This window comes from Spinacia oleracea, chromosome 1, assembly GCF_020520425.1.
Source record: "Spinacia oleracea cultivar Varoflay chromosome 1, BTI_SOV_V1, whole genome shotgun sequence".
Classification (NCBI taxonomy): domain Eukaryota; kingdom Viridiplantae; phylum Streptophyta; class Magnoliopsida; order Caryophyllales; family Amaranthaceae; genus Spinacia; species Spinacia oleracea.
The window spans coordinates 116,311,765-116,324,394 of record NC_079487.1 but is presented as its reverse complement, the minus strand read 5'-3'; the positions used below and the strand labels follow the sequence as shown (position 1 = coordinate 116,324,394).

The window sequence follows — 12,630 nt, the reverse complement described above, 5'->3', positions numbered from 1 at the left end:
AGTAATAATTTAATAATAATAATCGACGTTGATTATTTCCCTCATTAGTACTCCTTACAAAATTACAAATAGACTCTAGAGAGACAATTATGGGTTCTAAAGCCTTCATGAACTCGTACTAGACTGTCTACAAGTCTGCAAGAGAAATTCCTTTGGAAAATCAAGCTTCCGATTTTTCTACTGAAAACAAATCAAACCAGAAAACTAATTTGAGAAGTTAGAGAATGGAACCAGAAAAGGCACTAGAACTGGTAAAGCAAGGCTCAACTCTCCTCTTTCTCGATGTTCCTCAGTTCACCCTTATTGGCATTGACACCCAGGTCACCTACTAAATCTCTCTCTTTCTCTTTCTATTTTCTGGCTTTGTGTATAAATAAAAATGACAAATTCAAGATTGTTGTTATGTTTTGCACAATTTATTATTTATTGATTGATTATAAGTTTTGGGGTTAAAATTTCTGGAAATATTTTATGGGGTTCCAGAAAAGAGCGATGCTTTTGTTTGATTTCACCTCATTTGTGTTATATGTACTTCAATGGCTAATGATTATGATGGGGTTGTGTTGTTTTTCGGATGAATTCAAATTATTCTTGTACCTGATTTGTTTTATTTGTGCTAATAGTATTGATGCTAATGGCAATATCTTAGGAAAAATCGTTGGTCTTTGAAACTATACTCGGCTTTTAGCTGGCCAAGTGACCTAGGAACGGTGCTCGAGGTTAGGAAATTGATAAGGGAAATGTGGAGTATTTGCTACTTTACGGGCATATGTGTAGAGCTTACTAAAACTGATTAGTAGCCAACTTACTTTCGTTTAGGTTGTTCAGAAGATGCTTTTAGAAGCTGATTGTCTAAAGACGAAAATGTGTGTTTTCTAGCTGAATTTTGGCTGGTTAAATGTTGTTACCGCGCAAATATGTTTATAAGTCTCTCCATCAGGTTGACGATATGCTATCTTGCTATCATATTTCTGTAGCTTCTCAGTCCTGCATCTTTGCTCACCACTGTGTTTATACAATTTGTCTTTGCTAGATGAGGTTATGATCTTTTTGCATTTTTTTTTTTAGGTTGTACTTTTACCTTGTAGGTTTACATTGGACATTGATGTGAATGATTGTAGATATTCAAACCGCTAACAGTTTTTTGTTTTTCTTTTCCTTCTCTTTTCCCCCTCAGGTTTACTCTGCTGGGCCTGAGTTCAAGGGTATTAAGATGATTCCTCCCGGAGTTCATTTCGTATTTTACAGTTCATCTACCAAGTATGTTCCCCTGCTTATTTCATTTGTTCTTGTCTGAGCTTTGGTGTTTGTTGGCTTGTTTGTGATCAATGAATTAAATGTGTACCCTTCAACTTAGTGGTATTTTTTGCTTTACCTTATTCTGTGTCTGACATTTTATCTCCCAATTGAGTGGTTTGATGGTCTGGAGTTCTCTACTTTTTTGTGCAGAGATGGAAAGGAGTTTTCACCCATTATTGGGTTCTTTATCGAGACGTCCACATCTGAGGTATGGTTTCTTACTAAATCTTATGAACTTATCCATTGGAGTCCAGTTGTTGGTGCCATCTCATTTTCTTTGGTTGCAACAGGTTGTTGTTCGTAAATGGAACCTAGAAGAAGAAAGACTGGTGAAAGTTCCAAGTGAAGAGGTTAGTCTTGTTAGTTTTAAACATTGGTGTGCTAATGGAGATACCTTAAGGTCACTCTCGCATTGTGTGGAAAAATTCATAGCTACAAATGATGCCTTCCAGTTTTGGAACACGATGCATCTAACATGGATGACTTCCCATCATTCCTTGAGCATCTTCAATGTTATCTCATGATTAAAGGAACTTGTACCTAAAACAGTTCTGCTTTTAAAAATTCTCGGTGTTATTGTCTTATCGGCATGCTCGATTTCATAATCCTATAAAAAGTAATTCACTTAGTCATGGTTGTGGACTAGTCAAGTTTGTAACACTCAGTTTGGCAAGGACAGCAAATACATGCCGTGATGTCGGTTGTTGTTTTCATATCTGAAAAGTTTTTGGGTGTGACAGTTTCATATGCTTGAACTTGTGTTAGAATGCAGGAGGTACAACTCTTGTTGTGTCATGTGTGATAAGGCTTCCAACTTTGATATTCTAACATCCTTTCTGTGCTTCAATATAGGAAGAGAGATATGCTCAGGCTGTGAAACAGTTTGAATTTGATAGACATCTTGGCCCTTACACATTGAGTGATTATGGAGATTGGAAACGTTTGTCGAATTACATTACTAAGGATGTCATGGAGCGTATTGGTAAGAATATTCATCTGTTTTGTACGCCGTCTGTTGCATTTGTGCTGTACAGCCAACTTGTGAATTGATAGCCAATTGTACTTCGATGCGATTAAGTCATCGAATGGGGTTTACAATACGAGTGACTGGACAGTCCCAATTCCCAAAACAAAGCTAATAAAATAAAACAACTCTCTCCTCTTTGTATAGCATTTCTAAGTCTACTGATAGGACTGACTGAATTTCTCTTCTACAAGCTAACAGTGCATTGCCAACGCTACCCCTCCCCCTTTAAGCAAGTTAAAGCAAGTTCATTACAACTTGCTCTTGTTAGAATCCATATTGTTAAGCCTGTGAAAGTTACAATTATGGTTGAGTTGACTATAAGTATTACATTTTGTTTTGGTTGCCTGTGACGAATAACCGCATTGAACTATTGAAGTAACTCTTATAAAATATTCATTGGCTAATTATATGCATGGAGCAAGGGACTAAATGTCTGATATTAATTGACTCTATGAATGTGATATTTATGATAGAGAACTGGAAAAGTGAGGATTTTGAAATGCTTGAACTGTAGTAAGAGAACAAAGGTGGCTAATGGGGTAATGTATTCAGAATACGGTTTCACGCATAAATTTTAAGTACCTGATATTTGGGAATTTTCATTAAAATATGAAGGCAATTGCAGGCTCAAGCATTTTCAGTCGTCATACACGTGGACTCTGCAATCTCGATTGATGGTCAATGACCTTCTGGATAAATTGCTGTATTTTATCCAGCTTATTTTCTACGGAACTTGTGGGAGGCTGTTAAATGTCTTTCTCCTAATTTTAGTTTTATGTGTCAGTAGTTGTTTGGCCATGAATATACCCTGTCTTAATCAAATTATTAATGTTGAAAGAATATGTTTCTGAGTTGGGAGCCTGTATCCTTTCTATTCTTTAGTTATTGTGTTCATAGAATAATTTTAACCTCTGACAGCCTATGGTTTCATTCTTTCCCTATTTCACAGAACCAATAGGAGGGGAAATTACAGTGGCATGTGAATCAAGCCTAGTTGGTAACATTCCCAAAACCACCATGGAGGTTGCTTTGGCTGAGCAATTGAAGAATAGTAAGTTTCACAGAGAAGCTGAAAGTTCTGAAAATAAAGGATGCTACTATACGCCTGTTCCTTGGGTTATCAAGCAGAAAGGAATTTCTGGAGCAGAACTTACTTCTGTGAATCTGGACAAGGTAAATTGTAGAGAAATGTTTGACTGTAGCCATTGATTTTTTTTTTTTTTGCTTCATAACTTTGTCATTGATTTATTCAGACTCATATTCTGGAAACCATTCTTATGAAAGAGTGTGGCGGTAATGAAGACAGATTTCTCGGTGAGCTGCAATTTGCATTTATTGCATTTCTGGTATGACATTGACTATTACAGCACATCAAATCACCATAGTAGCACTTTATTGTTTCTCTTTGATGACAATTGAATTTTTTTACAGATGGGGCAATCACTCGACGGATTTCTGCAGTGGAAATCTTTGGTCAGTCTTCTATTTGGATGTACCCAAGCTGTAAGTGTGCTCACTCGCAATCCTCTCCTGCTCCACAGTTTGGAATTTCCTTATCAGAAGTCCATACATATTTGGGTTTGAATCACATTGCAATTATTCTCTTTCAGCTTTTGAGTCGTCCTTTCGTGATTGTTATTGGTTTTAAGCAGTTGTACATAACTCTTGAATCTTTTTTTTTTTTGGATTCTGGGAAGTTATGTGATAATAATTCCTTAATGTATCACCAACTCAGTGATTCTCACAAGGTTTTTGCCTCTATTGTGGGAATTAGGGTTCATAAGAAAATCAGTAAAATCTTTTACCCTTGTTTCTGCTAGACCATTGATGGGGGAATATATTGGTTGCTTGCTACTTCACAATATAAGCAGAGTAAAAATAAAATCATTTGATTTATTCTATTATTCGAGCTGGAAAGTTTCCCTCAACAGTAGAAGAGGTGTTAAGCAGGAAAAGATAGTTGGATGCAGTATGTTACTATAGTTCCTGAGTTTGGATGGAAATATATTAAAAGATCCAGTAAAACAAGTTAGTTACTAAAAGGACGGTGGCCAAAAGAAGAATAATTTCTTCTTACTTGGAAGCACAATCATAGGCTCTTTTAGAGTAGCTGGACTTAGCTTTCAATTGACAGGATCAAGTGAAGTGTTTTGACCAGATCTTGATATAATTAAAGAAGAGCCTATTTTGTTATTGTGGGGATTTTTTCAAATTAGGTTAGGTTTGACTTCTGATAAGCTTAAAGCCCTCTCTTCCCTCAGTGTGTGGCAGTGTGGGATGGGGGCTATCATGTGAGTTTCTATGAAACATAGAGTGCTCTTTACTAAAAGAAAATTCTTTCATCTTGCAGCCATTTCATACTAGGAGCCGGCTTTTCGTAAAGGTAAAATCTACTACCTAATTGTTTATACATTCCCTGTATATTACCACTTGGATTTTTTGAGTGAAGTCATAGACTCATAGTCCTTAAGGGGATAAATGGCTAGTTGATTCATGTGGGATGTTTGTGATAGACTTCTAATTTGATGATGTCAGGACATGCTGCACACTTTTCTCTGTTTCTTTCCTTCCTAACATTCACAAAACTTCTTGCAGTTCGTCAAGTGTGTGTATTATCAGCTAAAATATGGATTTCAAAGGGATCATGCAAGGAGTTGCGGTATAGAGAAGGAATCATCATTATTGCTGGATGATTCATGGCTTACTTCCGATAGTTTTCTGCATCACCTCTGCAAGGTAATCATCTCACAAAATAAATATTCATGTATACATACAGAAAAAAGTGATAGAGTCTGCTGAAGTATGCTTCCTTCTTGCTTGTGAGGGTTGTATCCTGGACTCGTTAAGCTGAAAACTTCTCCTCCGCAATATTTGGTTCTTTCATATCCCTGCACCAACTCCCAAGTCTGACATTTCATCTCCAGATATCTATTTTATTTTTAAAAGTTGTAGTGCTCTTAGCATGTTGTAGTTCATCTAGTAGCATACACCTCTTCTTTCTTGTCACTCTGTTGACGTCTTCCTTGGGCTGTGAAAGTGGATTGCAGCGATTGGGAAAGGGTTAATTTATTCACTACTGAAGCATTTTTTACCATCTCAAACCCTTACCCAGAAGAAAAAGAATGGCAAAGGAAAAAGGATGGTCTGAAGCACAGTTGCTTCATAGGATCATACTTTGTGACAGATAAAACAGCTGAATAGAGTTCAGCTAAAACTTGATAAGTCTACCTACGTGTGTGCTTATGAATTTTGACATTTTTCTATGCGATATGCAGGAATTTTTTTTGCTGGTTGATGAGGCCTCAGTTCTTGATGGTGATCTTTTAACATGGGTGAGTTAGTTCAATATTACTGAGTGTGTTATTGCTGTGTTTCTGCAAATTTTCTTTAGTTCGTATGTGACAATTGAAAATAAAATTGTACTTCATTTGTCTTCATTTTACTCCACATTTATTTTTATAATCTCATCCTCGTTATACTGCATGGAATTTTTTTTTTTTTTTTTTGGGTGAAGATATCAGCATGGAAGTGAAAGAGCACATTTTGAGGCCTTTCTAAGTTGGGGTTTGTGTGTGTGTGTGTGTATGTGTGTTGTTGTTGTGTGTGGGGTAGTGAAAAACATATGCATGCATTATGGATTTTAAAACCAGAGAATGAGGTTTGCTGCATTCATGCTTCTCCATTGCTAAAATTTATGCACTTATGCTGATTAATTGATGAAGACCTCTACTTTTCTCTCAATAGACCAGAAAACTAAGAGAACTGCTCGAGAACACACTTGGCTGGGAATTCCAGCGAAAAAGTGATATGGACAGATTATATTTTGAAGAAGATGATGAGGTAATAACGTACAGCATAATGTTGTGCAAAATTGTATCAGCTGTGTTTTTTCTTAACTTCTCTGTCAATTATCTTTTGCAGTACGCCCCAGTGGTTGTTGAGATGCTGAATGAATCCAACTAGATGAAGCATGCATCATGTACAACAGACTGACACTAGAAAGGAAGATGATTAGATGAGTAATACAAGGCTGATAACGTTTTACAAAGCAAGAATGTAACAGAATTTTGGTTTAGCTAGTTGTTTGCAGATATACGATTGTACATATCTCTCAAATACAATACTCCCTCATTCCCTTAATACTCGACCTGTTTTGACTTTTTGCACTATTCACATAATTCACTTTGACCCTATTTTATTTCTAGTATATGAAAACAAATGTTAGTGTATAATATATTGTTGGATTTATCTTAATATATACTCCCTCCGTATTTATTTAAGGGATACACTTGCCTTTTCTGGCCGTATTTATTTAAGAGATAAACTTGCCATTTTTAGTAACTTATCAACTTCACAATCTAACTAAATAATACATTTAATTTACCCAATGACCCACCATCCTATTAAACAAATAATTTCATAAACCCACCCCACCTCCCACCCTATCAAAATGACATGGTCCCCACTTGTTTACTTATTAAAATATCTATTCAACCCCACTTGTTTTATTATTTTATTTCATTCAATTCTTCTTCCTAATAACCGTGTCCGGCCAAGTGTATCTCTTATATAAAATATTAATATTTTATAAGTTTTTATAATATGTAATTAAAGAAATTGGTGGTCAAAATTGTGCATTGACAAGCGTGTCCGGTCAAAATAAGTCGAGTATTAGGGGACAGAGGGGTACTTCAATTTTCAACACATTTTCTGCTTATTGAAGCAGCTTTATCTTCTCTTCATTTCAGTTCATCTTTGTGAGTTGGAACATTAATCTTCCTCATGGTCGATTAGAGAGATTATAAATGCTTATTTTTTTACTACTGTGAAGTAAGTTCACTTTGTGTACAAGAAAGCGTAACTAGTCGAAGCAAATTAAGTGTCACAACGCTTTGTATGAGATTATTCGTTGTTACACAGTTCTCAAAAGAGCATTTCAGCTATCTTTTCATTTCTATCCTCGAGCAATCAACCTGCATACAACAAGCCGTGGTGCTAGATTGTTCTTTACTACTCATAAAACATGCATGCCAATAGACAAAGGAAGTTTTGCGCAAATTTTGGGGTGAATAATTTTCTCTACGGTTTACAGTTTAGGTTTAGGACTTTGGGATTCTAAAGACCATTTTGGTGGATGTATTCTGTAATTTGCAGAAGACACTTCTTCCTTGACTTTATCATCTCCCACAATATCCTTTGAAAATGCATTTGGATTGGCCTTTATACAACTTTGCAATGCCACAAACGGATGCACACAGTCGGAGCCCTGAAAACAGACAAACAAAAGCCAATATTATATCATGAATAAACGAAAGACATAACCTCTGTTACTCAACAAAATGAAGTGAAATCGAGAATTCCATTTCAACCAAAGATCCATAACCAAACCAAATTTGCGAACAAACATATCAAAGGATGAAAACTTCTCGAGTTTTATCACACATGATTTGCTTCCCCGTCCTCACACCATCTCCACCCTTGCCTCACCTCCAACGTACCATAAAAATAAATGATCATACCATTCATTATCATTACCACAGTGCCTTCAAAGAGGCTCCCGCTACAAGCGTGGTAAGGGGTGGTCGGACGTACGCAACCTTACCCTGTATTGCAGCAAAGAAGTTGTTTCTAATTTACCCATAAACAATAACGGGACGACCATCTTCTACTTCATGGAAAAGAAGCGAAGAGGTTTTGAGAGCCATTTTGATTAAGTCTATTATATCCAAATAAATTATCATACCATTATTCTCGAAAAAATTAATCAAACGTTTCCATTTAAGAGTTGAAAGTTATCACTTGAACTAAATTAGATTTCACAAATAAAACCAATACATGCATCACTGCATATGCTATTCAAACGTATTACTTCCTCTTTTTCATAATTTTTTTGGGTGCAAACTTCCTTTGTTTCATAATAATTGCTACACTTCCCATATACAGAGCTGTCACAATGATTCCCACATACGAAGTATTAGTTTTGGAAAGGTACCTTAAACTAAAACATGCCCTCATACTAAAAGGTGGGGACCAAATTTGGGGGGTTAAAGGTGGAATTGATATGCCAAAATGTGGCTCGTTACAATCTTTCTAACTTTCTTAGATAATGTACCACTTCTCTATGTAGAATCTATTTTCAAACGGAGGAAGTATATGTTAAAAGCTGTTTATGGAGAAACTATAATTGTTGTCTGTTATGTGCACTCACCTTTTCTTCAGCAGTGCTCTTAAGAAAACAGAGGAAGGCCTCTGAGAATTGACTCCCACATGAGCCTTCTCGCAAGTCAGCTATACATGGGCATTCCAACGCTTTTCTAGCTTTTGCATCAATAGACTGAAAAGAACACACAACTCATTTAGGAAAGAACAAAATAATACAAGGAGAAAAACTTTCTTGAATATATAACAAAGAAGATACTTCAACTGTTCAACAGTAGAGCTTAATGACCTCATTCTCGCTATCACCGTATGCTGCTGCCTCTGCAATGCCAAAAAGGAAATTGTATAAGGTTCAAATAGGAATCATATTCTCACTGAAAACAACATGCAAAAATCATAGATAGAAATCCTAGAATAATCAATTTCATATAACAAGTGAAAATCATTGTCGCTGTCTTTATTTTTCTAATCGAGAAATTGTTGTAATTCCCAACTCCTGTCATTATTCGGTTACGCATTCAGTACAACCAGGCTTCCCTATGCAACCATACACCCAAGCAAGTCAAGCACATGCCTTCCAATGGGTTTGTAGCCTAAGTGCCAAAGTAATCTTTCAATCTAGAAACCATTTACAAAGGATAGCTATCTACACAACCTTCCCTATGCCAATATTTTCTGGTCCAATTCTTCTTTTTACATGTATACTAGTATTTAAAACAGGTTTTTATTTTATTTTATCATAGTAACCAAATTTGTCCATTTCCGACGGAGCCAAAGATTCATTTGTTCTTTTGGCTGTGGGATGTAATGGACTAAATCAAAATGGCTCTTAAAACCTCTTCACTTCCTTTCCATGAAGTAGAAGATGGTCTTCCCGTTGTCGTCCCGTCATCTATTTTGGGTCAATTGGAAACCTTTCTGCGATTGCAGGGGTAAGGTTGCGTACACCCGACCCCTCCTTACCCCGCTTCTTGCGGGAGCCTCTTTGAGGCAATGGGGTAATGATAATGATGGTATAGTATATATAACCAGATCATAGCAAGCCTGCTAAATTGACAAGTGTGGAAAGGGCGAAAACACTTTGATGAAGTGTGGGAACAGGGCCTAGAGAGGCCATCTTTGGCTGCTAATAAGGGGGAGAATTGGAGTTCTTAAAGCAACATCTATAACTTGGGCCTCCCCTTTTGAAACCCTAAATCAGTCAGCGACACTATATTTTGAATCAAAGTGCTTTGCATTCTCGGTCAGTGCAGAGGCAACCAACATACACGACTGAATGGAGGAAAAATTTACAAGATAACCTCGAGAAAGAATATGATTCATCCCTCCACGACCCATGACCAAGTTCTGCGGAAACAAGCTTACTAAAAAGCCAGCCCTCGTCTAGATCAGCATAGAATGAAGCCTATAGTCAATGATAGCAGAAATCAAAGACAGTCGTGTGTCATATTTCTATTTAAGGAAAAACGACAGTCAACATTTCAAGAGGTTCAAAGCCTACAAGGTTTTTAGACTTTCTACCAAGTGACCAACCAGAAACCATTTCTTTAACTCTTTAAGATTCCAAGAACATTGCAGACAGTTTCAATCATTTGACAAAAATAATAACACAAAAAGTAAAACCAAAGCCTATTCTCATCTACAATACATCCATACCCCATACTTTCGCTTCATTCCATGACCCAAACTTACAACCTTCAAGAAAGCATCCTATGGAAGCTTAAATTGACATCCTAAACTTGGTGCTAACTTAGGGAGACTTCAGTTTAAAATAAGAACTGGAGTACAAAGTAATAAAACTAAAAGTTGTTGAAATGTTATGTTATACTTATACAGTACTCATTAGAAAGTGTTCATAATCCACATGTATTTTCTGTGAAGTACTCGTCTCTAAATTGCATAAAATTTACTGTAAAATTTGAAACACTAAATTTCAGATATTTGGAATTTAAGTGAAATTTGTGAATTTGATGATACCCAATTAAAGAAATTGTTCTTCTAGCTCATAATTTCCGGCAAAAACCATGTCACATTTTTTCTCAAAAAATAATCTGAACTCTGATCAATCTTCAACCTCATTATTAACTGCGGAAAAGGGATTAAAATTTATCAGCCAAAACCGATTCCAAATTATTATTATCAACTAAAATCCCCAGAATGAATTTACTGTCCCCTTCTCAAGTTAAGTGTTACCTTTAACAGAAAATCAATAAAGTAAGGAGGATAATTTTGCAGAGAAGTGCAATTCAATTTCTAATAAAGAAGCAGATGGAAAATTAAACGAAACCCAAAAAAATTTGGAGGAAACAGACCTGCAATTAGAGATTCCAAGGAAGAAGGTGGGGCATTTGAGTTCTCCTTTGGGGTCTCATCAATGGTGGACGCGGACGAATCACTTTGAGATTGACCCATTTTCTAGCTTCGTTGCTGGTTGCTGCACAGAAAGTAACAAAAGAAGTTGACAATTGATCCAGAGAAGTAACCTCGTTCCAGCGAGCAAGGGAACACGACTACAGTGACTACAGTGAGTCACATAGTCCCGCGAGGCCGTCTCTCGTCTAAAGTTGGCACGTCCACGATCGGGTCGTTTGGATCAAGTTCGGTTCGAGATAATTTTTAGATCGGCTCATGTTTAAATGAACCAATGTCGTGGTTTGATTCAATTCAAATTTTGGGGTTGTCAATCTAGTCTCATGGCAAATACTTTTTTTAAAAAAATTACTAAAAAATACATAATATTGCTATATTCCAAGCTCGAGCCAAGTTAAGATCAGGTTAAATGCGCAGATTGCGAAGGGCTCTATATGAAAAGATGAAAAAACATCGAAAATCACTGCTCGCGTCAAACTAGAAGCGGTGGAGTACGATCTGTGGTTTAGGATGCAGAATAGTAATTTTTTTTATTGTAACAATTATGTATTTTCTTTGAATCTGCGGTATGCAGATCCATTTTACCATTGTAGATGTCGTATACTCGTATGGCTAATTATTAATGATATTGTTCTTCCCCCATTAAAAAAAAAGACCAGGTTAAATGCTTTGGTAGGTGTGTGAGTTTTAACCTAGTTATCACGGGGTTGACCATATTTTTCTTTAATCTATCACGGGTTTGACCTTGGGGTCATAGGAGCAGGTCAAAGCACTTTGGAGATTCAATTCTCTTACTTATTTCCCTCCCTCGGGTGTCTAGGCTTATTAGATGGGGTGCACTTTGAATAATAAGTTTTGACACATGCCCGATTTCATTATTAAGCGGAAAAAAAATCTAAAGTAGTAATGATTAAATATATCCCTTCCAGCAAAAATCTAGGTTAAGGTAGGTATTTTAGGCTTGACCTTAAGAGGAAATCCCGAGCTTTGGACATCAATTTTAGGTCGTTTAAGCCAAAATCCATTGCAACTCACTTTTGGCTTGAAAAACTCGAACTTTGAGACTAGGATGCAACGGGCCGGACAGGGGCAGAATTGAACATTTTCCACATCCGATCCACCTCTATTGGGATTCCAATTTTGTGTCACATATAAACTCAGTGACATGCGTTATACTACATCTCTAAGATGAATTGATTTTAATACACAGATAAATTAACTAAACAATAGGTCGAATATGTGCTTTAGGTTGATTTAAGGAACCTATCTGAATATCCAAATTGTCTAGATATTATCTTATTAGGCGTTATAAATTAGTCAAATTTATAGAGCAGATTTATGTGGTGGTGAAAGTAGCAAATAATATATGCATGTCACAATATAACGAAGATTATATTGTGGTTCTCAGGAACTTAATTACCACTTGTCTTTGTTGGATCTCCTTTAGGCTTAGAGGACCTCCACTACTACAAAAAAGGGCATAGAGTACTGTTGAAATACACTTTATAGGACGCCTTAGAGACGTTCTCCAACTCAGCGCGCTATAAAGTTTATAAAACGGGTAAAAGAAGCGTTTTATATACCTAGTTATAAAGTACAGTGATAAGAAATAAGCGTCCTCTATTCCTTTCCTAAAAATCAGGATATGAAGAAGGAATATAGAACGGTTAACGTACATAACCGTCTCCTATACTCTATAATAAAGCACGCCTTCCGTACATAACCGTCCTCTATTCTTCCTATTAAATATTGAGATACAGAGCATCTTCCGTACA

The 12,630-nt window shown here is 36.4% G+C and overlaps 2 protein-coding genes across 2 annotated transcripts; one reads left to right on the top strand and one right to left on the bottom strand.

Annotated features, from left to right (window-relative positions):
- Positions 1–43: 43 nt before the first annotated feature.
- On the top strand, positions 44–6,580 carry LOC110797538 (uncharacterized). Its single transcript, XM_022002660.2, has 13 exons — positions 44–320; positions 1,178–1,260; positions 1,450–1,507; positions 1,590–1,649; positions 2,152–2,281; positions 3,276–3,499; positions 3,580–3,672; positions 3,758–3,829; positions 4,677–4,709; positions 4,922–5,062; positions 5,602–5,658; positions 6,071–6,166; positions 6,248–6,580. Exons 1-13 carry the CDS (start codon positions 225–227, stop codon positions 6,287–6,289), a joined length of 1,185 nt encoding a protein of 394 aa, XP_021858352.2. The 5' UTR covers positions 44–224; the 3' UTR covers positions 6,290–6,580.
- A 666-nt stretch (positions 6,581–7,246) lies between these two features.
- Positions 7,247–11,050, bottom strand: LOC110797539 (mitochondrial intermembrane space import and assembly protein 40 homolog). Its single transcript, XM_022002661.2, has 4 exons — positions 10,798–11,050; positions 8,775–8,806; positions 8,535–8,660; positions 7,247–7,592 (listed from the first exon to the last, which is right to left on the bottom strand). Exons 1-4 carry the CDS (start codon positions 10,895–10,897, stop codon positions 7,413–7,415), a joined length of 438 nt encoding a protein of 145 aa, XP_021858353.1. The 5' UTR covers positions 10,898–11,050; the 3' UTR covers positions 7,247–7,412.
- Positions 11,051–12,630: the final 1,580 nt, after the last annotated feature.

Coding starts and splice junctions, on each gene's coding strand:
- LOC110797538 (XM_022002660.2), top strand. CDS start 225: ATGGAACCAGAAAAGGCACTAGAACTGGTAAAGCAAGGCTCAACTCTC. Junction 1,650..2,151: donor TGAAAGTTCCAAGTGAAGAG/GTTAGTCTTGTT, acceptor GCTTCAATATAG/GAAGAGAGATATGCTCAGGC. Junction 2,282..3,275: donor GGATGTCATGGAGCGTATTG/GTAAGAATATTC, acceptor CCTATTTCACAG/AACCAATAGGAGGGGAAATT.
- LOC110797539 (XM_022002661.2), bottom strand. CDS start 10,897: ATGGGTCAATCTCAAAGTGATTCGTCCGCGTCCACCATTGATGAGACC. Junction 8,807..10,797: donor CTTGGAATCTCTAATTGCAG/GTCTGTTTCCTC, acceptor TTGGCATTGCAG/AGGCAGCAGCATACGGTGAT. Junction 7,593..8,534: donor AGAGCACTGCTGAAGAAAAG/GTGAGTGCACAT, acceptor GTCTGTTTTCAG/GGCTCCGACTGTGTGCATCC.